This window comes from Salvelinus fontinalis, chromosome 6 (assembly GCF_029448725.1).
Source record: "Salvelinus fontinalis isolate EN_2023a chromosome 6, ASM2944872v1, whole genome shotgun sequence".
NCBI lineage: Eukaryota > Metazoa > Chordata > Actinopteri > Salmoniformes > Salmonidae > Salvelinus > Salvelinus fontinalis.
The window spans coordinates 12,028,738-12,054,031 of record NC_074670.1 but is presented as its reverse complement, the minus strand read 5'-3'; the positions used below and the strand labels follow the sequence as shown (position 1 = coordinate 12,054,031).

The following is a 25,294-nucleotide window of genomic DNA, read 5'->3' as shown; positions in this document are numbered from 1 at the left end:
GGGTTCGCGCCCAGGCTCTGTCGCAGCCGGCCGCCGGGAGGTCCGTGGGGCGACACACAATTGGGCTAGCGTCATCCGGGTTAGGGAGGGTTTGGCCGGTAGGGATATCCTTGTCTCATCGCGCTCCAGCGACTCCTGTGGCGGGCCAGGCGCAGTGCTCGCTAACCAAGGGGGCCAGGTGCACGGTGTTTCCTCCGACACATTGGTGCAGCTGGCTTCCGGGTTGGAGGCACGCTGTGTTAAGAAGCAGTGCGGCTTGGTTGGGTTGTGCTTCGGAGGACGCGTGGCTTTCGACCTTCGTCTCTCCCGAGCCCGTACGGGAGTTGTAGCGATGAGACAAGATAGTAATTACTAGCGATTGGATACCACGAAAAATTGGGGAGAAAAGGTGCTAAAAAAATAAAAAAATAATAAATAAAAAAGGTCCCCAAGAACACAGTGGCCTACATCATTCTTAAATGGAAGAAGTTTGGAACCACCAAGACTCTTCCTTGAGCTGGCCACCCGGCCAAACTGAGCAATCGTGGGAGAAGGGAGGTGCAGCGACAGATTAATCTCTGTCACTGACAGAGCTCCAGAGTTCCTCTGTGGAGATGGGAAAACTTTCCAGAAGGACAACTATCTCTGCAGCACTCCACCAAATCAGGCCTTTATGGTAGTGGCCAAACAGAAGCCATTCCGTAGTGAAAAGCACACAGCCCGCTTGGAGTATTCCAAAAGGCACCTAAAGGACTCTCCGACCATGAGAAACAAGATTCTCTGCTCTGATGAAACCAGGATTGAACTCTTTGGCCTGACTAGTCAGGATCGAGGGAACGATTAACGTAGAAAATTACAGAGAGATCCTTGATGAAAACCTGCTCCAGAGCGCTTATGACCTCAGACTGGGTCGAAGGTTCACCTTACAACAGAACAACAACCCTAAGCACACAGCCAAGACAACGCATGAGTGGCTTCGGGACAAGTCTCTGAATGTCCTTGAGTGGCCCAAACAGAGCCTGGACTTGAACCCGATCGAACATCTCTGGAGAGACCTGAAAATAGCTGTGCAGCGACGCTCCCCATTCAACCTGACAGAGCTTGAGAGGATCTGCAGAGAAGAATGGGAGAAACTCCCCAAATACAGGTGTGCCAAGTTTGTAGCGTCATACCCAAGAAGACTCAAGGCTGTATTTGCTGCCAAAGGTGCTTCAACAAAGTACTGAGTAAAGGGTCTGAATACTTTAAAAAAAATACATTTGCAAAAATGCTGTTTTTGCTTTGTCATTATGGAGTATTGTGTGTAGATTGAGGGGAAAAAACAATTTAATACATTTTAGAATAAGGATGTAACTTAACAAAATGTGAAAAAAGTCAATGGGTCTGAATAGATTCCAAATGCATTGTATAGCTAGCCCCCTATCCTCCTCAACATTACTTCCACCTGCTCTCTTTACCTATTGATTGCTCATTGTCAGCAAATAATCCTTGCCTCTGTTCAGGCATGTGCACAGATAGGGCTCTACCTGTGCAGAGCACATGCCCCTTCCAGTCTCCAGTGCCCTTTTCCATGGTGGTATAATTTCCCCCCAAAATGTGTTAAAAAAAATACTATAAATATGTAATTGTTCTAAACCCACTGAATTAGCACTTATTCTTCCGAACCAAAAATGTGTGCGTCTTGATTGTTGACCAATGACCAGCAGCGTTGCATGGGTAAAATCATTGGGGAAGCCTCCAATATTCCAGCACCATTTCAACTTCAACATCATCAAATCACCTTTGCTTAGTCTAATACAGTGACAACTAAAAGATACCAAAAACGATTTAGTCCAATCAACATAGGCTAAATATGTGGCAGTCCAAGGTTCTGATTTTATGCGTGTGCGTGCTCTTTCATGCAAGTAGAAAAACATGTTGACTCACTCTACTTGTAGAGAAACGCCAATGCCATCCTCTCTTTCATGTTGACGAAATGGTCTATCACTCTGTCATACAGTACACGCTTTTATCTTTTGGTGTCCTGGGCTACCTGGCTAAAATGCTTGCTAGCTAGCCTAACTTTAATTCATGGGCAACGTTAGCTATTTAACATTAGTGTTCTACATCTAGCTACAAATTGAACTTCCATCTTCTCAGGCCAGGGGCACAACAATGTATAAATTAATGGTTGGATCAGAATCGCCGTTATAATCATTGTAAAGTACAGAGAACCACAACTCCAAATCCCTATATCCATCCATGGCTAATTTAGGAAAGTGCCAATTTTAGCTAGCTGGCTAGCTAGCCACTGGAGGACAACACAACAACGAGATGCAACAATTCAAGTTTTTCTGTCAATGATATATGCTCTCAATGGGATTTGATAGTAGTGAAGCCAAAATCCAAGCTGGCTTCCCTCGACACTTTTTTTTTGGTGCGCCAGTACCATTCAATTGAGCTTGCTCAGTTTAGCTCAATGCTGATATACTTGTTCTGACAAGGAAGGCCTGACAGGTTAAATAAAGGTTAAATAAAAAATAAAAAAAATAAATGCTCATTGGCTTCCCTTGCCTTCAATGCTTCGGCGGCAACAATGTCATCCTCATTTGGACCAGACAGAATCAGATAGTTGTCCTACACATGGAGACAGAGGGGTGCTGTTTCGCTCTCTCAGATGCTTTCTCCTGTGAGATACAGTCAACCTATTACGAATTAAAGGAAAATTATGAAACACAGAGACGAAATATAAATTATTTCGTTTTTTTATTTGTTCCTTGGTAATTTTTGGGGGGGAAGCCTGGCTTCCCTTGGCATTCATGAATACACTCCATTGCCAATGACCAGTCATCAGCATTGTTGGGCAAAGGTGGTATGGGTTAAACTAAGCTTAGGTTTAGGGTAGGGATGTCCCAAGGATTCCAAATAGCCCTAACCTATCCAGATTAGTGGCCAGAAAGACAGTATTGCCTGGCAAAAACAGTGTAGGCCTACGTTAATTATCCATATAAAATACAGTTTAGCAATCAACTACTGACTCATCATTGCCAGAACAACAGGCTACCTGGTGATGTGGTCTTATTTCAGATATTGCCAGTAGCCACCCAAACTTGGCCTATGTCTAAAGAAGCTGTAACATCGATATTATGACTTCAACATTATGGGATGAAGATGTAACATATTCTGGCAAATGCATTACGATATTTGTGAGGCAGAACAGGGCTACCCGGCTGGCATCAAGCAATTTGTAAGCAGGCTGCCCTCCAAAGTGATTGCTGGTGGAAACGGAACGCGCTTTCTGAAATTGTGTGTACTTTACTCATCAGATTGTGCTGCTTTTCTCTCTTGTAATTTTTGCTTAATGAGTCTGTAACCGCAGTGCATATTTTTCTTTTTGGGGGCGGGAGCACATGCACCCCCCCGAAAGGTCTGTACACGGCCCTGCCTGTTTACAGCCCAGACGGCAAGTTTAAATTGTATCTCCTATTCAGTCACTAATCACCAGCGCCACATAGCAACTCCCATCTGACCCCAGTGCATTCATTTTAAAGAAATGAGGGATAACAAGAGCACTATGCTAAATACAGGCACACAAATAAGGAAAACCGATGCAATTCTCCTTCAGTTATGCTGATGGGAATTCTAGACGCATTCAGTACATGAGAAAGTGCAAATACTTCTTTATTACTGTTATGGAGGGAAAGAGGAAGCAATCCCTCTCGCCTTGTCTCAGTCTCTCTGTGTTGGTGGCTGTGTAAGAGGACGATGTGCTTTATGACAAGTTAGCCTTGAGGGAGACCTCTCCTTTGTGTAACACAGCATGTCCAGGGTCAGAGCTATGTACTCTTATCTATGAGAATGTGCTCATTCAACTGATCACAGACATGTCAGAGCGGTTTAGGTAGTCTTTCATTTATCAAACAGACATCACGTAGATACCTTTTTCACCTATACAATAGGTACGGAAATGTAATGACAATTCAATAGAAGACCTTCGGTTGTATCCCTTTTTATTCATTTTTTTAAATGTACAATACCACATACCAAAAACACAACCATGCAGTTCCTCTGGACACCAGAACACATGCAGGCGTTGTACAGGACTGAGGATAGTGCTCCAGCCTGTTCTCCAGATAAAATTAGTCATGGTAAAAAAGCCAGGTAGACTAAAAGCTGCCATGGTTAAATCAACACAACAGTGTTGCGCCACCACCCTCCCAACCTGAAAGGAACTATTCCCTTTATAGAAGTAATAGGTTTAAAGAGCCACAGTCAATGGGTTCCCATATAGATCTGCTATGTCACTCAATGAAACTGTCATACAATAAGTTCATACAGTGAGTCCGTAACAAGTTAGTGCTCATATTGGGAAGATTCTGGGTCACCCAACCCCCCCCCCCCCCACTCTCCTCTAGCTGGGGAAGGCCTGGAACTCCCAGTCTATGTCCTCACTGGAGTTGAACAGCTGGGAAAGCCTCTGAACTCACACTCCATGTCCTCACTGGAGTTGAACAGCTGGGAAAGCCTCTGAACTCACACTCCATGTCCTCACTGGAGTTGAACAGCTGGGAAAGCCTCTGAACTCACACTCCATGTCCTCACTGGAGTTGAACAGCTGGGAAAGCCTCTGAACTCACACTCCATGTCCTCACTGGAGTGGAACAGCTGCCAGAGGTTCAGCAGAGAGCTGCTGGGAACATTGCTCGGTTTTTCCTGCTCCTGAGCAGTCTGCTGCGTCTCAACTTTCCTTCTCTTCCGTCTGTAATTCCTGACCCTCCTCTGTAACGTTCTGGCAGGAGGAGGGGTGTGTGTCTCCGTGTCACCTGCCTCGAGCTCCAGAACACCCACAGTATTCCCGGGAAGAGTATCCCCAGCCAACGTATCATGACTCAGTTCACTCTCCTCTAAAGCTCTGAGCTTGTGGTGTTCTGAAGGCCCTGCCACCTCGTGCTGACTGGAAGGGACATTCACACGTCCAGCTGGATCGCCACATTGTAAATCCTCTGTATCACTAAATGAAGAGCGGCCATCTTTGTCTGTGTGAGTTCTCTGGCCCTGATGGGAAAGTCTAGGGTTGGCGACAGAGTCATGGGTAGAAGGGTCTATTTCTGCATTAGACACAGGTGTCTGACTCAGCCCAGCCCTCTGGGGGTGCTTGCGCGGGGATCCCTGTTGGCAGCGTTGTTTGCAGGACAGGGATCTGTGCTTGGGCTGGGGTCTGTCTGGGACGTAAGAGCACCTCTTCTCCCCCTCGTGGGTGCTGTGGGGAACAGGGGCTCCTCGGCTGCGCTTCCGAGGCTGTTCCAAGGGTTTTTCCACACTCTGGGAGAGAGGGTGCTCCACTGTAGTAGACCAGAGGGACATTAATCCCTCCTTCAGCTCTTTGGTTTCCACACCTCCCTTCTTCTGTATGCTGGGTCCAGGAACACACAACAGGGAGGTTATGCTGTACTTTGACCTGTGGGAACAAAAAATAACTTAGAGATGTGGTGATCAGCACAACATAGAAAATCAGGGGTGAAAAAAAAAAACTGGCAATCTGCAAAATGTTTCACACAACATTGCATTTGTTTTCCTAACAAATATGTGACTGAACAGAATTCAATATATGTGCGTTTACTTTTGATTTGGGTAGATTTTGCTCCTGTGTGGACAATTGGTAGCGCATGTTGCTTGCAACGCCAGGGTTGTGGGTTCCATTCCCACGGGGAATTTAGAAAATGTATGCACTCACTACTGTAAGTCGCTCTGGATAAGAACGCCTGCTAAATGACTAAAATGTAAAAATGTAAGACTACTGCACCTTGTGGTTGGAGTTTGTGTTGTTTTGACGTGACTGAAGTTGAAGGGCAGTGTGGTGATGAGCCTGTCCACCACCAGGTACTCATCACTTCTGGAGAAAGCCGTGTGTTGCTCACTCTGCAGGTGCTGCAGAATACAGACACAAGTCAAGCATTACCACAACGTCTGCTACCACTACATCAAGTACAGAAGGCCTTTTGTACATGATTAGGTTCTCGTTATAAACACGTGTTAACTGTGTTTACATACATTAAACAGATGTATTCTAACTCACAGCTTTGATGTTGTTGTATTTGAGCGTGCAGCACTCGCAGTAGCCTCCACGTTTCTTCTCCCTGTTCCTCCTGGCCGGGTCCTGCCCCCTCTCCTCACTGGCTGATACTCTCACCCCTCGGTTCCTGAGACACCTATAGGTCAGTAAGTAATAGCCAGGTCAGAGTTCAATCACATATAGTTGCCTAGCAACCAAGACTTAGCAGTTAGTCCCGGAGGGTGCTAAGCAATACATAACCGTTTCCTGTTGTAGCAATCCCCATCAACAACAGTAGGAAAATCTGGATGTTTTGGTGAATCAGGTAAAACACAAATGCCAAGACAGGGGAATATACTGCCACACTGCTTCTTCTGTAATTGGTGGATTTTCTTTATGTTCACAACAAGAAAGGTTAAGAAAGGTGAGGCGTTTAGTGAATGAGACTCCATACCCGTGCTCTTTAGGTCTCTTCCCAGAGTGTTCCTGGTCCTCTACATAGAAGGGACTGCAGGGGGGAGCTGACGTTAGGTTAAACTCTGGCATGTTCGGCATGGCCAGATAAATTGGACGGTAATGTCTGGCAGAGAGACATAAGATAGATGCTATATTACATGCTCAAACACTAACAAAATGACAATAAGAATTGCCTTAATATGTCAATACTACAGACATCTGAGTCTGTCATCTCTTTTATAGACCCACCTGCTGGAGTCCACTACCTTTACAAAGGGTTTACGGATCCTTCCACCTGAGCAAAACACAGAACAAAGCATTAGAGACTATGTCTGGGTCAAATAACTTCTCATAATGATATACAGGAGGACGGCTCATAATAACGGCTGGACGGAGCAAATGGAATGGCATCCAACACATGGGCTCCCGAGTGGCGCAGCGGTCGAAGGCACTGCATCTCAGTGCTAGAGGCGTCACTGCAGACCCTGTTTCGAGTCCAGGCTGTATCACAACCGGCCGTGTTTGTGAGTCACATAGGGCGGCGCACAATTGGCCCAGTGTCATCCGGGGTAGGCCATCATTGTAAATAAGAATTTGTTCTTACCTGACTTGCCTAGTTAAATAAATCTAATAAAAAATGTATTTGATACCATTCCACTGATTCTGCTCCAGCCATTACCACAAGCCCGTCCTCCCCAATTAAGGTGCCACCAACCTCCTGTGAGTACCAGTGTTATTGTACAACCAACATCAACCTTAATCTACTGAGATGATATACGTAGAAGGTTTTAGAAGTTCTCTATAACAATAACACAGTGATGAAGCGGTAAACAGACAACAGAGTCACATGCAACAGGACATTATTTACCCTTATACTTCTGGAAGGCTGGATTTCCTGCAGGTTCTGCTTTGGCCTACATTAGTAAGGAATAACACACAAGACTCATGTAAGTGATATGTTATTCCAGGAAATAACTGTCAAAATATAAGTCCAGAAACATGACTTACACTTTTCTTGACAGCAGCTGTGGTTGCGGTTGGCTTTTCAGCAGTATACTTAACATTCCTTTTCTTCTTTTCCATATAAGCTATTACATCTGGAATTTAAGGAAATTCAAGAAAATATTTTTTTACATATGAAAGTATCATTGTCATAATAAGCATTATGTCAACATTTCTTATCAAACAAACGAATAGACATGTTACCATCAATGTACAGGATTTTCACTCCCCACTCCAGAGCATTGGACAGGATCTCGTTGACCTGTATTCTCACCTACAGGGTAAAAACAAATAAACATCTTAATTAACCAAAGAACTGAAATCCAAAGTATCTCCTGAAGTATGAACAAACATTTCGATCCAAAGTGCAAACTTTCCTGAAGTTCCTGACGCCTATCAGTCGGAAACAATAAAAGTAACATGTAGCATTAGGTTGGAAATAGCTTGCCAAACTCATTAGTGAGGATCTTAACAAACCTGCTCTTTTACAACTCTCTTCACAAAAGACTTGCCCCTGCTTATGACCACCTGTCAAGAGAAATAGGGAGAGATGGATAAATATATATATGGATAGCTTCAGTTATACAGCATATCATGGAAAATGATCCCACTGAGATACAGATACCAGTGACAGACACAGAGAGGAATAGTTGTCTCACCATGTCTGCCTGGCCCTGGGAGCTTCCTTTGAGGCTGTCTCTGTGGCTGCCAGGACGGGGGCGAGGGTGGGGGGAGCTGTGCCCAGAGTCAGGGCTTGGGACAAGTGAGTCGCGGCCATGACAATGCACATACCTGGCCTCTCTCTTATTAGACACCAGGTACTTGATCCCCTTGCTGAAGAACTTCTCCACCGTCTGAGAGAGGGGACAGAGACACAGGGTCAGACGCAAGAGGGGGCGGTCTGTGCATATTTGTAAACAACAGTTGGTGCATGAAAACTAAGGAAGTCTCTAGATTTTGCTCGCCTGAAGTAGAGTATATTGTGATAAATTGCAGGCCACACTACTTGCCTAGAGAGTTTTCAGCCATACTTTTCGTGGCTGTTTATTTACCACCACAGACAGATGCTGGCACTAAGACCGCACTCAGTCAGCTGTATAAGGAAATAAGCAAACAGGAAACCACTCACCCAGAAGCAGCGCTCCTAGTGGGCGGAGACTTTAATATAGATTAACTTAAATCAGTTCTACCAAATTTCTATTAACATGTTAAATGATCACCTGTACTCCACACACAGAGACGCGTACAAAGCTCTCCCTCGCCCTCCATTTGGTAAATCTGACCACAACTCTATCCTCCTGATTCCTGCTTACAAGCTAAAATTAAAGCAGGAAGCACCAGTGACTCGGTCAATAAGAAAGTGGTCAGATGAAGCAGATGCTAAACTACAGGACTGTTTTGCTATCACAGACTGGAACATGTTCCGGGATTCTTCCGATGGCATTGAGGAGTACACCACGTCAGTCACTGGCTTTATCAATAAGTGCATCGAGGACGTCGTCCCCAGTGACTGTATGTACATACTTGAGGTCGACCGATTAATCGGAATGGCCGATTAATTAGGGACAATTTCAAGTTTTCTTAACAATCGGAAATCGTCATTTTTTTGTTGTTGAGACCTTTATTTAACTAGACAAATCAGTTAAGAACCCATTCTTATTTTCAATGACGGCTAGGAATGGTGGGTTAACAGCCTTGTTCAGGGGCAGAACGACAGATTTTTACCTTGTCAGCTCGGGGATTCAATCTTGCAACCTTACGGTTAACTAGTCCAACGCTCTAACCACACCTGCCTTACTTTGCACTCCACGAGGAGCCTGCCTGTTACACGAATGCAGTAAGAAGCCAAGCTGCTAGCTAGCATTAAACTTATCTTATAAAAAACCATCAATCAATCAATCATAATCACTAGTTAACTACACATGGTTGATGATATTACTAGTTTATCTAGCGTGTCCTGCGTTGCATATAATCGATGAGGTGCGCATTCGCGAAAAAAGGACTGTCGTTGCACCAACGTGTACGGTACCTAACCATAAACATCAATGCCTTTCTTAAAATCAATACACAGAAGTATACATTTTTTAAACCTGCATATTTAGCTAAAACAAATCCAGGTTAGCAGGCAATATTGACCAGGTGAAATTGTGTCACTTCTCTTGCGTTCATTGCCCGCTGAGTCAGGGTACGTGCAACAGTTTGGGCCGCCTGGCTCGTTGCGAACTAATTTGCCAGAATTTTACGTAATTATGACATGACATTGAAGGTTGTGCAATGTAACAGGAATATTTAGACTTATGGATGCCACTGGTTAGATAAAATACGGAACGGTTCCGTATTTCTCTGAAAGAATAAACGTTTTGTTTTCGAGATGATAGTTTCCGGATTCGACCATATTAATGACCTAAGGCTCGTATTTCTCTGTGTTATTATGTTATAATTAAGTCTATGATTTGATAGAGCAGTCTGACTGAGCAATGGTAGGCACCAGCAGGCTCGTAAGCATTCATTCAAACAGCACTTTTGTGCATTTTGCCAGCAGCTCTTCGCAATGCTTCAAGCATTGCGCTGTTTATGACTTCAAGCCTATCAACTCCCGAGAATAGGCTGGTGTAACCGATGTGAAATGGCTAGCTAGTTAGCAGGGTGCACGCTAATAGCGTTTCAAACGTCACTCGCTCTGAGACTTGGAGTGGTTGTTCCCTTTGCTCTGCATGGGAAACGCTGCTTCGAGGGTGGCTGTTGTCGATGTGTTCCTGGTTCGAGCCCAGGTAGGAGCGAGGAGAGGGACGGAAGCTATACTGTTACACTGGCAATACTAAAGTGCCTATAAGAACATCCAATAGTCAAAGGTATATGAAATACAAATCGTAGAGAGAAATAGTACTATAATAACTACAACCTAAAACTTCTTACCTGGGAATATTGAACACTCATGTTAAAAGGAACCACCAGCTTTCATATGTTCTCATGTTCTGAGCAAGGAACTTAAACGTTAGCTTTCTTATATGGCACATATTGCACTTTTACTTTCTTCTCCAACACTTTGTTTTTCATTATTTCAACCAAATAGAAAATGTTTCATTATTTATTTGAGGCTAAATTTATTTTATTGATGTATTATATTAAGTTGAAATAAGTGTTAATTCAGTATTGTTGTAATTGTCATTATTACAAATAAAAAAATTGGCATAACCGGTATCGGCTTTTTTTGGTCCTCCAATAATCGGTATCGGCGTTGAAAAATCATAATCGGTCGACCTCTAGTACATACCCCAACCAGAAGCCATGGATTACAGGCAACATTCGCAATGAGCTAAAGGGTAGAGCTGCCGCTTTCAAGGTGCGGGACACTAACCCAGAAGCTTACAAGAAATCCTGCTATGCCCTGCGACGAACCATCCGGCAAAGCGTCAATACAGGGCTAAGATTGAATCATACTACACCGGCTCCGACGCTCATCTTATGTGGCAGGGCTTTGAAACTATTAGACTACAAAGCGAAGCACAGCCGCGAGCTGCCCAGTGACACAAGCCTACCAGACGAGCTAAATCACTTCTATGCTTGGGTCGAGGAAAACAACACTAAGGCATGCATGAGAGCATCAGCTGTTCCGGACGACTGTGTGAACACGCTCTCCGTAGCCGACGTGAGTAAGACCTTTAAACATGTCAACATACACAAGGCTGCGGGGCCAGACGGATTTCCAGGACGTGGGCTCCGGGCATGTGATGACCAAGTGGCAAGTGTCTTCACTGACATTTTCAACATGTCCCTGACTGAGTCTGTAATACCAACATGTTTCAAGCAGACCACCATAGTCCCTGTGCCCGAGAACACAAAGGCAACCTGCCTAAATGACCACAGACCCGTAGCACTCATGTCCGTAGCCATGAAGTGCTTTGAAAGGTTGGTAATGGCTCACATCAACACCATTATCCCAGAAACCCTAGACCCACTCCAATTTGCATACCGTCCAAACAGATCCACAGATGATGCAATCTCTATTGCACTCCACACTGCCCTTTCCCACCTGTACAAAAGGAACACTTATGTGAGAATGCTGTTCGTTGACTACAGATCAGCGTTCAACACCATAGTGCCCTCAAAGCTCATCACTAAGCTAAGGATCCTGGGACTAAACACCTCCCTCTGCAACTGGATCCTGGACTTCCTGATGGGCCGCCCCAGGTGGTGAGGGTAGGTAGCAACACATCTGCCACGCTGATCCTCAACACTGGAGCTACACAGGGGTGCGTGCCCAGTCCCCTCCTGTACTTCCTGTTCACCCACGACTGCATGGCTAGGCACGACTCCAACACCCTCATTAAGTTTGCAGACGACACAACAGTGGTACGCCTGATCACCGACAACGATGAGACAGCCTATAGGGAGGAGGTCAGAGATCTGGCCGGGTGGTGCCAGAATAACAACCTATCCCTCAACGTAACCAAGACTAAGGAGATGATTGTGGACTACAGGAAAAGGAGGACCGAGCACACCCCCATTCTCATCGACGGGGCTGTAGTGGAGCAAGTTGAGAGCTTTAAGTTCCTTGGTGTCCACATCAACAACAAACTAGAATGGTCCAAACACACCAAAACAGTCGTGAAGAGGGCACGACAAAGCCTATTCCCCCTCAGGAAACTGAAAAGATTTGGCATGGGTCCTCAGATCCTCAAAAGGTTCTACAGCTGCACCACCGAGAGCATCCTAACTGGTTGCATCACTGCCTGGTACGGCAATTGCTCGGCCTCTGACCGCAAGGCACTACAGAGGGTAGTGCGTACGGCCCAGTACATCACTGGGGCTAAGCTGCCTGCCATCCAGGACCTCTACACCAGGCGGTGTCAGAGGAAGGCCCTAATTGTCAAAGACCCCAGCCACCCCAGTCATAGACTGTTCTCTCTATTACCGCATGGCAAGCCGTACAGGAGTGCCAAGTCGAGGACAAAAAGGCTTCTCAACAGTTTTTACCCCCAAGCCATAAGACTCCTGAACTGGTTATCAAATGGCTACCCGGACTATTTGCATTGTGTGCCCCCCCAACACCTCTTTTTACACTGGTGCTACTCTTTGTTTATCATATATGCATAGTCACTTTAACCATATCTACATGTACATACTACCTCAATCAGCCTGACTAACCGGTGTCTGTATGTAGCCCCGCTACTTTTATAGCCTCGCTACTGTATATAGCCTGTCTTTTTACTGTTGTTTTATTTCTTTACTTACCTATTGTTCACCTAACACCTTTTTTGCACTATTGGTTAGAACCTGTAAGTAAGCATTTCACTGTAAGGTCTACACCTGTTGTATTCGGCGCACGTGACAAATAAAGTTTGATTTGGGGGAGAACACACAAGCTCCATCCTGGGCCAGAGTGTTAATCAAATACTGTATTTAAAACGGTGGTGAAAAGAGAGAAATGACAGCGGACAGCAGTGCAAGGGGCTTCAGGGCCTCTATGAGGACCCCACATGCACAATCTTGCACAACGTTTTGAGCTGCTGCACTTCGGAAGGAGATATAGGCCCCACTGTTCAGCAAGAATAGGAGCAGGTTGTGCTTGATTGTGTCAGCTATCAGGTTTCTGAACAGTGGAACATAGGACAGATGCAGGCCCTACACATGGTCGGACAGTTAAGCCGCAGACTTTAAATATGTGTGACTTGAGTACTAACTTTCCAATGTTTTCCGTACTACATGTATTATAGTGTAGTGTTTATATGCTGACTTCACAAAATGAATTTCTATGTAAATGGACAATAACTTACTGTATGTATATTGTATCAATAGGAGTCAACCAGAGAGAACTCCGGTAACAAGACAGAAGCAATCACTAGAAGAGTTATGTTAATTAAAAAAGACTGAAAGCCACTTCTCCTCCACAGTAAGTAGACAGTAGCCACATTGTTGTGAAAGGCAGCAAGTTGTCATTTCTCTTCAAAATGGTCAATGATCAGCAGTATGTCAACACAACACCTTATTAACAATTCACACAACCTGTCAATTTGAATGCCCTATCTCGCTGGCTCAGGAATGATTATCCCCTTTTGTTAAAGGCAGGCAAGCTGATAACTGTATCATCCACATTCAATGTGCTATAATACTTTACAGTCTGTCATTATGTCAAATGCTAACAGATGTAAACAAATATTCACTTACCCCTCCAAACCGTTTGATATCATTCTCTAATGTCTCTGCTCTTCTGTTTGATGGCAAATCTAAGTAGAATAGTTTCCCAGTGAAAGGCTTTTTTGGGGCAGGATAAGATTCACATGGTGGTTTGGCATGGCTCTTCGATGCTGACTTGTGCCCCTTATCAGCGAGTTTGGGGCCTGAAAAATTAGCTCGTTTCAGTTAGTTTAAATTTTTGACCGAACTTTCTTGAAGATAAGGCTCATCAACAATGTAGTAATAACGTTCGCTAGTTACATGTTAAAAAATATCCCTTACCTTGTAAACGGGGTTTTGTAGACTTTTGGGTGCGTCTAGATTTCATCTTATTCAATATAATTTGAGAGGAGAATAGAATATCCTTGTATTCTCCTGTGTTGTTTACAAACTGAGTTAATGGATGCTAACGTTAACCGTTGTAACGTTATCTAGCTAAACTGCATAAAATCGTTAGCTTTAAAAATAAAACAAAAATAAGTTTAAGGAGTAACGTTAATGTAAATATTGACATAGTTAGAGAAGTTTAAAATGAAAAATAGGACTTCAAAGAAAACGAACAGACCCTAGCTAGCACAAGCAAACAACAAACCCGTACCACGGCAATTTAAACTTTGTTTTTACAGCCTGTTTTTTAAACTACAGGGAGTGGAATCTGCCAGCTAACTAACGTTAGCTAATAAGTAACGTTAGCTTGCTAACTCACTGGCTAAAAGTTCATATATACCTGTGGTCTTGTAAAACAATATATTTCCGTAAATTGACATTTGCTACAACTGATCTTCACAAAAGTTCAGTAGTATCTTTAAATTGTTTTGGTTCCGCTAAGATTACACTGTTGCCATAATATTTTGTTGTGCCATAGACGTTCTATGTTCTTTCCCGCTTCGAAAAGTCCCGTCATTCCAAAAAAGGGGGTGTTGTTGCTGAAAGTTATCATTGCTTTCGAATGCGATGTTTCCACATATTTTTTCAGGCTTTTTTAAAAGTAAAAATTGATCAAGCAAGTAACTGATGACTTTATCCTTAACGAATAATTTATTGAGAAATTGGAATTTGTCATATTTATAGGTATTTAGTTAGTTAGCTAGTGTAGCTGTAACCATTTGCTGGATCTCCTTGTGCCAAGAATGTGCTCTGCTGAAAGTCTAAATACTTTTACAAATGTAATGTTGGGTAAACTAGCTATTCTTATTTCACTTTATCTAGTTGAATGAAGCCATGTATTGTGGAATTGCCCCATGAAGCACATGTACGCAGATACGAGCTATAAGAATACCGGGACATCACATTTAAAATGGGATTGGTTTGGATTCCGTCGCTGACAAAGAGCAAGACTACCTGTTCACTGTGGAAGAGTAGCTAGATAAATAAGTTAGCTAGCTTCTAGTTCCTGCAATATAGCTAGCAAGCAAGAAGCTTCTCTGAGGTAAACATAATGATTACAAATTGTCACTGGCCAGAATTCAACAATCATTTATTGGTCAATTAAATGTTCATAACAACAACTGAATCAAATGTTGTTTTGAATATCTTTCTTAGGCAAGATGAGTGGTAATTCTGGTAAAAATCCTGTGCCCGTCGACCAATGGCATTACTCCATTTCAACAGATGTTGGCTTCCTGCTCAGGGGCTCTCCTGACGTCATTGTTTGGTGAGCACGGGAACCCTCCCCTACACACACATACACTGACTATATATATATATGAATGCGATTGTGGAACTATTATATTTAAATATTTAAACTGGCTGTACAACTGTCTTTTTTTCAGTCACTCCTCTGGATGTTGTCAAGATCAGACTCCAGGCTCAGAAAAGTCCTTTTCCCAAAGGTAATAAGACAATAATCAATGTAACCTACCATTCCGCTGTCCTCTCTCTAAACCACAGTGCTCAATCCATTATGTATGTCTTAATTGTTCTCCAGGGAAATGCTTTGTGTACTGCAATGGCCTGATGGACCATACCTGTGTGTGTACGAACGGCAACTCCAAGGCCTGGTACAAGGCCCCCGGCCACTTCAACGGCACTCTGGTAAACATCTCTAACACCTCTACCCAACTCCCAACCCCCATCTAGATATGCAAGGATTGGGTTGGTGTGTATCGTGTGCAACCTTTTTCTAATCATCATTAGTTACTTCTTGCACCCTTAGAATGTATTAAAAAGCAAAACATATAGCCCAATGTTTGAATCACAACTACATAAATAACTCTAAATTAAGCAAATAGGATTACCTGTTTCTTTGTTAACCACTCAACACAGACTAGCCGCATGTGCACACTCCCTCAAATCGTTTGGAAAAAATATCCTTTCTATTTTATTAAGCTATGTTCAATGGTATTCTTTGTAATATAAAATAATGCCACGGAATTCTAAGCAAATCATGTCTGCTAAATGAACTAGTGTAGCCCACAGCCATATGGCATAGCCAGATCAGGACCTAACATAAGGACAACTCAGAGTATGCTATTCTGTTAATCTGAAAGAGACTACATTTTCTTCATATCATATTTCTTTAGACCTGTCGAAAATAAATCATGGATTTATTGTGATGGTGTAGGCTATATTACATAGATTTATTAGACTTTTTAAAATGTAGATGTTCCAAAGGTCTGCACCAGTAGCTTGTAGGCTATGTGTGGAAGCTAGGAGATGTTAAATGTGTTCATGTTAATTAACTGTCAATTACCGTTAGACCGGCTGTTATTTGCTTGACAATCACCGGCTGACAAAATTTCATGACCGCCACAGCCCGTGGGACTTGGAACCAGCCTCAAGTGATGGATCCATTGAAAGCTAACCACAAGTATTATAAAGATGTACAGTGGCAAGAAAAAGTATGTGAACCCTTAAGAATGATTTGGATTTCTGCATAAATTGGTCATAACAACATATAAACACATTCTTCTTAAACTAATAACACACAAATTATTGTATGTTTCTTGTCTATATTGAATACATAATTTAAACATTCACAGTGTAGGTTGGAAAAAGTATGTGAACCCCTAGGCTAATGACTTCTCCAAAAGCTAATTGGAGTCAGGAGTCAGCTAACCTGGAGTACAATCATTGAGACAAGTTTGGAGATGTTGGTTAGAGCTGCCCTGCCCTATAAAAAGTTTGCTATATGAGTTTGCTATTCACAAGAAGCATTGCCTGATGTGAAACATGCCTCAAACAAAAGAGATCTCAGAAGACCCAAGAATAAGAGTTGTTGACTTACATAAGCTGGAAAGGGTTACAAAAGTATCTCTAAAAGCCTTGATGTTCATCAGTCCACGGTAAGACAAATTGTCTATAAATGTAGAAAGTTCAGCACTGTTGCTTCTCTCTCTAGGAGTGGCCGTCCTGCAAAGATGACTCCAAGAGCACAATGCAGAATGCTCAATGAAGTTAAGAAGAATCCTAGAGTGTCAGCTAAAGACTTACAGAAATCTTTGGAACATGCTAACATCTCTGTTGACGAGTCTACGATACGTAAAACACTAAACAATAATGGTGTTCATGGGAGGACACCACGGAAGAAGCCACTGCTGTCCAAAAAAAACATTGCTGCACATCTGAAGTTTGCAAAAGAGCATCTGGATGTTCTACAGCGCTACTGGCAAAATATTCTGTGGACAGATGAAACTAAAGTTGAGTTGTTTGGAAGGAACACACAACACTGTGGAGAAAAAAAGGCACAGCACGCCAACATCAAAACCTCAACTGTAAAGTATGGTGGAGGGAGCATCATGGTTTGGAGCTGCTTTGCTGCCTCAGGGCCTGGACAGCTTGCTATCATCGACCGAAAAATGAATTCCCAAGTTTATCAAGACATTTTGCAGGAGAATGTAAGGCTATCTGTCCGCCAATTGAAGCTCAACAGAAGTTGGGTGATGCAACAGGACAACGACCCAAAACACAGAAGTAAATCAACAACAGAATGGCTTCAACAGAAGAAAATACGCCTTCTGGAGTGGCCCAGTCAGAGTCCTGACCTCAACCCGATTTAGATGCTGTGGCATAACCTCAATAGAGTGGTTCACACCATACATCCAAAAATATTGCTGAACTGAAACAGTTTTGTAAAGAGGAATGGTCCAAAATTTCTCCTGACCAGTGCAGGAGTACAGGTCGGATCTGCAACTACAGAAAACGTTTGGTTGAGGTTATTGCTGCCAAAGGAGGGTCAACCAGTTATTAAATCCAAGGGTTCACATACTTTTCCCACCCTGCACTGTGAATGTTTACACAGTGTGTTCAATAAGGACATGAAAATGTATAATTGTTTGTGTGTTATTCGTTTTAAGCAGACTGTGTTTGTCTATTGTTGTGACTTAGATGAAGATCAAATTGTATGACCAATTTATGCAGAAGTCCAGGTAACTCCAAAGGGTTCACATACTTTTTATTGCCACTGTATAATGGTTCGGACACACCAATAGCATTTGCCTGCCGAGAGTACTTAGCTCCTCTGTACAGAGTGCCGGCTGTAATTTGCGAACCGAGTGTGAACCGATTTTACATGTAGAATTGCACAAAGATGTCGGCCGTCAGACATCAACAGCGTGCTGAATGAACGGTAGACGAACGGGAGATCCACATTCGGTACGACCCTTAAGCGTTTATAAACATGTACATCAGTATCATGCATTAGTTATTTCTCTTGTTCTTTGACCCTCTCTCTACAGGATGCCTTTATTAAGATAGTCCGCAGGGAAGGTATCAAGTCGTTATGGAGCGGCCTCCCTCCAACCCTGTGAGTCTGAAGTCTGCCGTTACTCTGCCTCATTACTAATTCACACTGCTTACTTGGCTTCAGCACTGATTTATGGTCAGCTGTGTCTTGAGTGGCTGGCCCGCTGTGATTCAGCAAACTCATAGTCTATTGATAATTCAGTTGTTTACGATTGTTTCCCATTGTTCTGCTCATTTGTATCGAGCAGTATGGATGGACAAGGGGATTTTGTAGACTCAGGGTTTATCGATATTTGAGTTGTTAATGTTTTATTTTAAATCTCTCAGTCCTGGATTTGTGTCTGAGCGGTGTGATAACGGCTGAGTCATGGGCTGTTGATTAATTTGGGAACATTTTATTTGTACCTCTTGCTTGTACCCATCTGATTTGTGTCTGATATGGTAAAAGCTGATTCATTTTATTTGTTGTTTATGGATATTTCATCTGTTGATGTTGGTTTCTTGTTTGTAATGCCTGATTTGAATGAGTCAGGGTTCTTGAGGAAACATTAGATTTGCATCTCTGTTAATGCTTCTTGCAGTATTATGGCGGTCCCGGCAACGGTGATCTACTTCACGTGTTACGACCAACTGCGTGCTGCCCTGAGGGTCAGGATGGGGTCACACGCTGAGGAGGCGCCTCTACTAGCAGGCGCCCTCGCCAGAGGTGAGCTGACCTCTGACCTTACAGGTCACTGTGGTGATGTATACTTGAGAGCGATAAATAGTGATAGAGTGATTAACATTGTTTTGTCTATCCACTAGAAAGACCTTAGTAACCCAACTGCTGCTTCCTATCCTAGACTATGGTGATATCATCAATCAAAACACAACCAAGACCTTACTTTGCGAATTAGATGTCATTTATAACTATCTTTGCGGATTCATTCTTGGATGCCATTGTAAGACATCATTGAACAATGTCTGAATCACTAAACTAGCTGTCACTCCCAAACAGAAGACCACTGCATTGGTACTAGTTCCTTTTTAAATGTTTCAACTTAAAGTTCCCTGTATATACACTGCTCAAAAAAATAAAGGGAACACTTAAACAACACAATGTAACTCCAAGTCAATCACACTTCTGTGAAATCAAACTGTCCACTTAGGAAGCAACACTGTTTGACAATAAATTTCACATGCTGTTGTGCAAATGGAATAGACAAAAGGTGGAAATTATAGGCAATTAGCAAGACACCCCCCAAAACAGGAGTGATTCTGCAGGTGGTGACCACAGACCACTTCTCAGTTCCTATGCTTCCTGGCTGATGTTTTGGTCACTTTTGAATGCTGGCGGTGCTCTCATGCATGTTTCAGTGTTATTTGCCTGGAAGTAGTTTAGCTCGTCTGGTAGATTAGTTAAAACGGATTTAAATTTCCCTGCGTGAAAGTCCCCAGCCATTAGGAGCGCCGCCTCTGGATGAGCGTTATCCTGTTTGCTTATGGCGGAATACAGCTCATTGAGTGCGGTCTTAGTGCCAGCATTGGTCTTTGGTGGTATGTAGACAGCTACGAAAAATACAGATGAAAACTCTAGGTAGATAGTTTGGTCGACAGCTTATCATGAGATACTCTACCTCAGGCGAGCAAAACCTCGAGACTTCCTTAGATATCGTGCACCAGCTGTTGTTTACAAATATGCATAGTCCGCCACCCCTTGTCTTACCAGACTACCAGACGCCGCTGTTCTATCCTGCCGATACAGCATATAACCAGCCAGCTGTATGTTGATAATGTCGTCATTCAGCCACGACTCCGTGAAGCATAAGATATTAAAGTTTTTATTGTCCCGTTGGTAGTTTAATTCTTCCTCGTAGGTCGTCGATTTTATTTTCCAATGATTGCACGTTAGCTAGTAGAAAGGAAGGCCTACGAATTCTCAGAAGGCAGCCCTCTTTTTCTCCACCTTCTCTTCACGCAAATGACGGGGATTTGGGCCTGTTCCCGGGAAAGCAGTATGTCCTTCACGTCAGGCTTGTCGGGCTCGTTAAAGGAAAAAAAGCGCCTGCCAGTTGGTGGTGAGTAATCGCTCTTCTGATGTTCAGTAGTTATTTTCGGTCTTAAGAGACGGTAGCAGCAACATTATATACAAAATAAGTTTAAAAATATGTTACAAACAGCACAAAAAATGATCAAAAAAACAGTTGGTTAGGAGCACGTAAAACATCAGCCATCTTCTCCAGCGCCATGATATAATTATGGCCTCCTTTTCATGTGAGAAAGAAATGTATGTGTTTAACTGCTCTGTTTAACTGCTCTTTCTGTGTGTAGTGCTTATAAGTGTTTTCTCTCTCTGTCTCTCTGTGAGTCAGTGGGCTCTGTGACAGTGATCAGTCCGTTGGAGCTGATCCGTACTAAGATGCAGTCCCAGAGAAGTTCGTACAGGGAGCTGAGTGAGGTTATCCACTCTGCAGTACGCAACGAGGGCTGGCGGTCTCTCTGGAGGGGCTGGGGACCCACACTGCTTAGAGACGTGCCCTTCTCAGGTAGAAATAACACAATGTCTATCACTATATCTCTCTCAGGTAGAAACAACACAATGTCTATCACTATATCTCTCTCAGGTAGAAACAACACAATGTCTATCACTATATCTCTCTCAGGTAGAAACAACACAATGTCTATCTCTATATCTCTCTCAGGTAGAAATAACACAATGTCTATCACTATATCTCTCTCAGTTAGAAATAACACAATGTCTATCACTATATCTCTCTGTTAGAAACAACACAATGTCTATCACTATATCTCTCTCAGTTAGAAACAACACAATGTCTATCACTATATCTCTCTCAGTTAGAAATAACACAATGTCTATCACTATATCTCAATGTCTATCACTATATCTCTCTGTTAGAAATAACACAATATCTGTCACTATATCTCTCTCAGTTAGAAACAACACAATGTCTATCACTATATCTCTCTCAGGTAGAAACAACACAATGTCTATCACTATATCTCTCTCAGGTAGAAATAACACAATGTCTATCACTATATCTCTCTCAGGTAGAAATAACACAATGTCTATCACTATATCTCTCAGTTAGAAACAACACAATGTCTATCACTATATCTCTCTGTTAGAAACCACACAATGTCTATCACTATATCTCTCTCAGGTAGAAATAACACAATGTCTATCACTATATCTCTCAGTTAGAAATAACACAATGTCTATCACTATATCTCTCTCAGGTAGAAACAACACAATGTCTATCACTATATCTCTCTCAGTTAGAAATAACACAATGTCTATCACTATATCTCTCTGTTAGAAACCACACAATGTCTATCACTATATCTCTCTGTTAGAAACAACACAATGTCTATCACTATATCTCTCTCAGGTAGAAACAACACAATGTCTATCACTATATCTCTCTCAGGTAGAAATAACACAATGTCTATCACTATATCTCAGTTAGAAACCACACAATGTCTATCACTATATCTCTCTGTTAGAAACAACACAATGTCTATCACTATATCTCTCTCAGGTAGAAACAACACAATGTCTATCACTATATCTCTCTCAGGTAGAAATAACACAATGTCTATCACTATATCTCAGTTAGAAACCACACAATGTCTATCACTATATCTCTCTGTTAGAAACCACACAATGTCTATCACTATATCTCAGTTAGAAACAACACAATGTCTATCACTATATCTCTCTCAGTTAGAAATAACACAATGTCTATCACTATATCTCTCTGTTAGAAACCACACAATGTCTATCACTATATCTCTCTGTTAGAAACAACACAATGTCTATCACTATATCTCTCTCAGGTAGAAACCACACAATGTCTATCACTATATCTCTCAGGTAGAAATAACACAATGTCTATCACTATATCTCTCTCAGGTAGAAATAACACAATGTCTATCACTATCTCTCAGGTAGAAATAACACAATGTCTATCACTATATCTCTCTCAGGTAGAAACAACACAATGTCTATCACTATATCTCTCAGTTAGAAACAACACAATGTCTATCACTATATCTCTGTTAGAAACCACACAATGTCTATCACTATATCTCTCAGTTAGAAATAACACAATGTATATCACTATATCTCTCTCAGTTAGAAACAACACAATGTCTATCACTATATCTCTCTCAGTTAGAAACAACACAATGTCTATCACTATATCTCTCTCAGGTAGAAATAACACAATGTCTATCACTATATCTCTCTCAGGTAGACACAACACAATGTCTATCACTATATAACTATCTCAGGTAGACACAACACTCTCTATTTCTCGCTCTCTCTTCTCTCTAGCTCCCTCCTCTCTCTCCTCTCCCTCTCATTCTCTCTGTCTCTTAGTGTTTGATAACAGGAGTTCCATGTTGTGTCTGTTTCCTCCTCAGCCATGTACTGGTATAACTATGAGAAGGGGAAGGCGTGGCTGTGTAAGCACAACAACATCAGAGAGCCAACGTTTGCCATCACCTTCATATCCGGAGCGGTGTCAGGATCAGTGAGTATTCTAGCTGTCCTCTCAACTCACTGTTCTGTCTAGTAGAGCACCTAGATATATTGAACATTGAATATCTGATATAGTTTGTTGTACCTTTCTAATGTTATTCTAGCTCTGTAACTCTTCTTGTGCTGACATGGTGTTATTCCATCTAATACTGCTAGAGGGCAGCATTGTCGAATATAAGTGTGATTTCTAACCCTTGTGTATGTCTTCCTCCAGATCGCTTCCATAGTAACTCTTCCCTTCGACGTCGTGAAGACCAGGAGGCAGGTGGAGATAGAGGAACTCCAGGCTATGAGTTGTGTGTATAGAACTCCAGGCTGATCACCTGATTCATGGAATCATCCTTATGATCTTTAGTGATGTGTTGATGTGTAGTGATCCTGTACTACTAACCCAACTATGTTGTCATGTGTCTCTGCGGTGTCATCCAAGGCCTCCTCCTCCACTCTCAGTGTGATGACCAAGATTGTGGCTGAGAACGGCGTGGGTGGACTGTTTGTAGGTAGGTCATGCTACAGGGATAGTTCACCCAAAACACACAGTTACCTCAGGTTAGTCTCCTAACTGGTGACCTCCTTTCTCTCCTTATCCCTCTCCTCCACCCCTCTCTCTCCCCGTCACTCCCTCTCCTCCACCCCTCTCTCTCCCCGTCACTCCCTCTCCTCCACCCCTCTCTCTCCCCGTCACTCCCTCTCCTCCACCCCTCTCTCTCCCCGTCACTCCCTCTCCTCCACCCCTCTCTCCCCGTCACTCCCTCTCCTCCACCCCTCTCTCTCCCCATCACTCCCTCTCCTCCACCCCTCTCTCTCCCCGTCACTCCCTCTCCTCCACCCCTCTCTCTCCCTGTCACTCCCTCTCCTCCACCCCTCTCTCTCCCCCCTTTCACTCCCTCTCCTACTTTTATCTCCTAGGTTTCCTTCCCAGGGTGATCAAGGTGGCCCCAGCCTGTGCCATTATGATCAGCTGTTATGAGTTTGGGAAAGCCTTCTTCCACAAGCACAACCAGGAGAGGCTGCTGACCAGCAACACCTGACCTGACTGGGCCTCTCACACACACAAACCACAACCATAGACAATACCAAGAACACAATCAGCCATCGCCAACAGTAAGTATTGGCTACCTCTACCTTTCCCTGGGTCCTTAGAGATTTTCAGGTGTAACTTTGCATGCATGTGTCCTCCCAGCTGCTTAGACACCCCAACACCCCTCACTGTTATAAAGTGTTCAAGTGTGATATGTCATGTAACTAGCTGGAAGTAGCTAATGTTGGTGTTTAGGACCTAAGAACGCCAGGACTTGATTCTGTTCCAAAGCAGGAAATACTGGCAGACATGAAAACAATATTGAAGACAAATATTTGTAGGTAATCAATATTATTCATATTTTATCTTATATTTCTCAATCAAGGTATACTGCACTAAATCACCATACTAATTTTGACAAGAGAAAATTGTAAAAGTGCACAGATTGTATTTGAAATATATAGTTTTCTTTGCCAAATCATGAATGTATTATCATTTTCATAACTACTTAAAAATTATTTCTTGTGCACCCATGGTAAAATATCATGTTATGAAGTGCATTTAATTACACTGGCCTGTAGGTGGTATCAGAGACTTGTCTGTAACCAGAAACTGGGGGGGTCATTGGACAAGTGTTTTATCCCATTACGTTAGTTGAGGTATGGGGGTTGTGCACTGTGCCATCCGGGGTCTGACAGTAATAATAATCATTTGACGGATGCTTATATTTGTCCTGTTTCACACATGTACACGTGTGTATTATACCCATGTCTGAAATGGATATCCCGACTCTTCCTGAGACACCCTCGGAGAGTGGAGTCAGGGACAGTAGAGACGAGTGTCAAAGCAGTGGATGAGGCTGGATAACTTCTGGTTAGTAGTCTCTGTCCCGCAGAACCCCTCTCATTCCCTGCTGCTTTCTCTCTCAATTCATGACCCTAACGCTATCACCTCATTCTCAACCCTATTGGAAGAGAAGGCCCAAGGTCCTTCAGGATACATGTTCTGTTCAGTGCCAGACTGCCAGTTTAAACCTGAAATTCAACTCTTAACTTGCACCTCTTCCAGAATCCCATATTCAATCCCCAGTCAGCCAGACATGGACTATGAACTGTGACAACCTGTACATGTTGTCAAAACATGTAGCAATGATATATATTTATATTGTTTAATATATTCAATGATCACCTGCAGTGACACGTTTTCCAACTTTGTACAGAAATACATAGAATAAAAGTCACATTTTGACATTTGAATTGTTGAATCAATTGTTTTTATTAGATCAGCAAAGATTTGTGATTTGGTTTAATCCAGTAGTTTCTGTTGTTAACATATAATAATTCATATGATAATACAATTCATAATTGAATCCTGTCGAACAAATCTAAATCACGGAGGTAGT

At 42.7% G+C, this 25,294-nt stretch overlaps 1 protein-coding gene and 1 pseudogene across 2 annotated transcripts; one reads left to right on the top strand and one right to left on the bottom strand.

Annotated features, from left to right (window-relative positions):
• Positions 1-3,951: 3,951 nt before the first annotated feature.
• On the bottom strand, positions 3,952-14,577 carry LOC129857054 (protein DBF4 homolog A-like). 2 transcript variants are annotated; one of them, XM_055924958.1, is made up of 13 exons: positions 14,373-14,577; positions 13,928-14,020; positions 13,637-13,809; positions 8,128-8,322; positions 7,946-7,996; positions 7,673-7,742; positions 7,475-7,563; positions 7,335-7,380; positions 6,716-6,761; positions 6,465-6,590; positions 6,035-6,167; positions 5,762-5,886; positions 3,952-5,416 (listed from the first exon to the last, which is right to left on the bottom strand). In XM_055924958.1, exons 1-13 carry the CDS (start codon positions 14,410-14,412, stop codon positions 4,507-4,509), a joined length of 2,097 nt encoding a protein of 698 aa, XP_055780933.1. In that variant the 5' UTR covers positions 14,413-14,577; the 3' UTR covers positions 3,952-4,506. The 2 variants fall into 2 exon arrangements, with proteins under 2 accessions (XP_055780933.1, XP_055780934.1); XM_055924959.1 differs by having other exon boundaries at positions 13,928-14,577.
• Positions 14,578-15,192: 615 nt separating this feature from the next.
• LOC129857056 (probable mitochondrial glutathione transporter SLC25A40) lies at positions 15,193-25,148 on the top strand (annotated as a pseudogene).
• Positions 25,149-25,294: the final 146 nt, after the last annotated feature.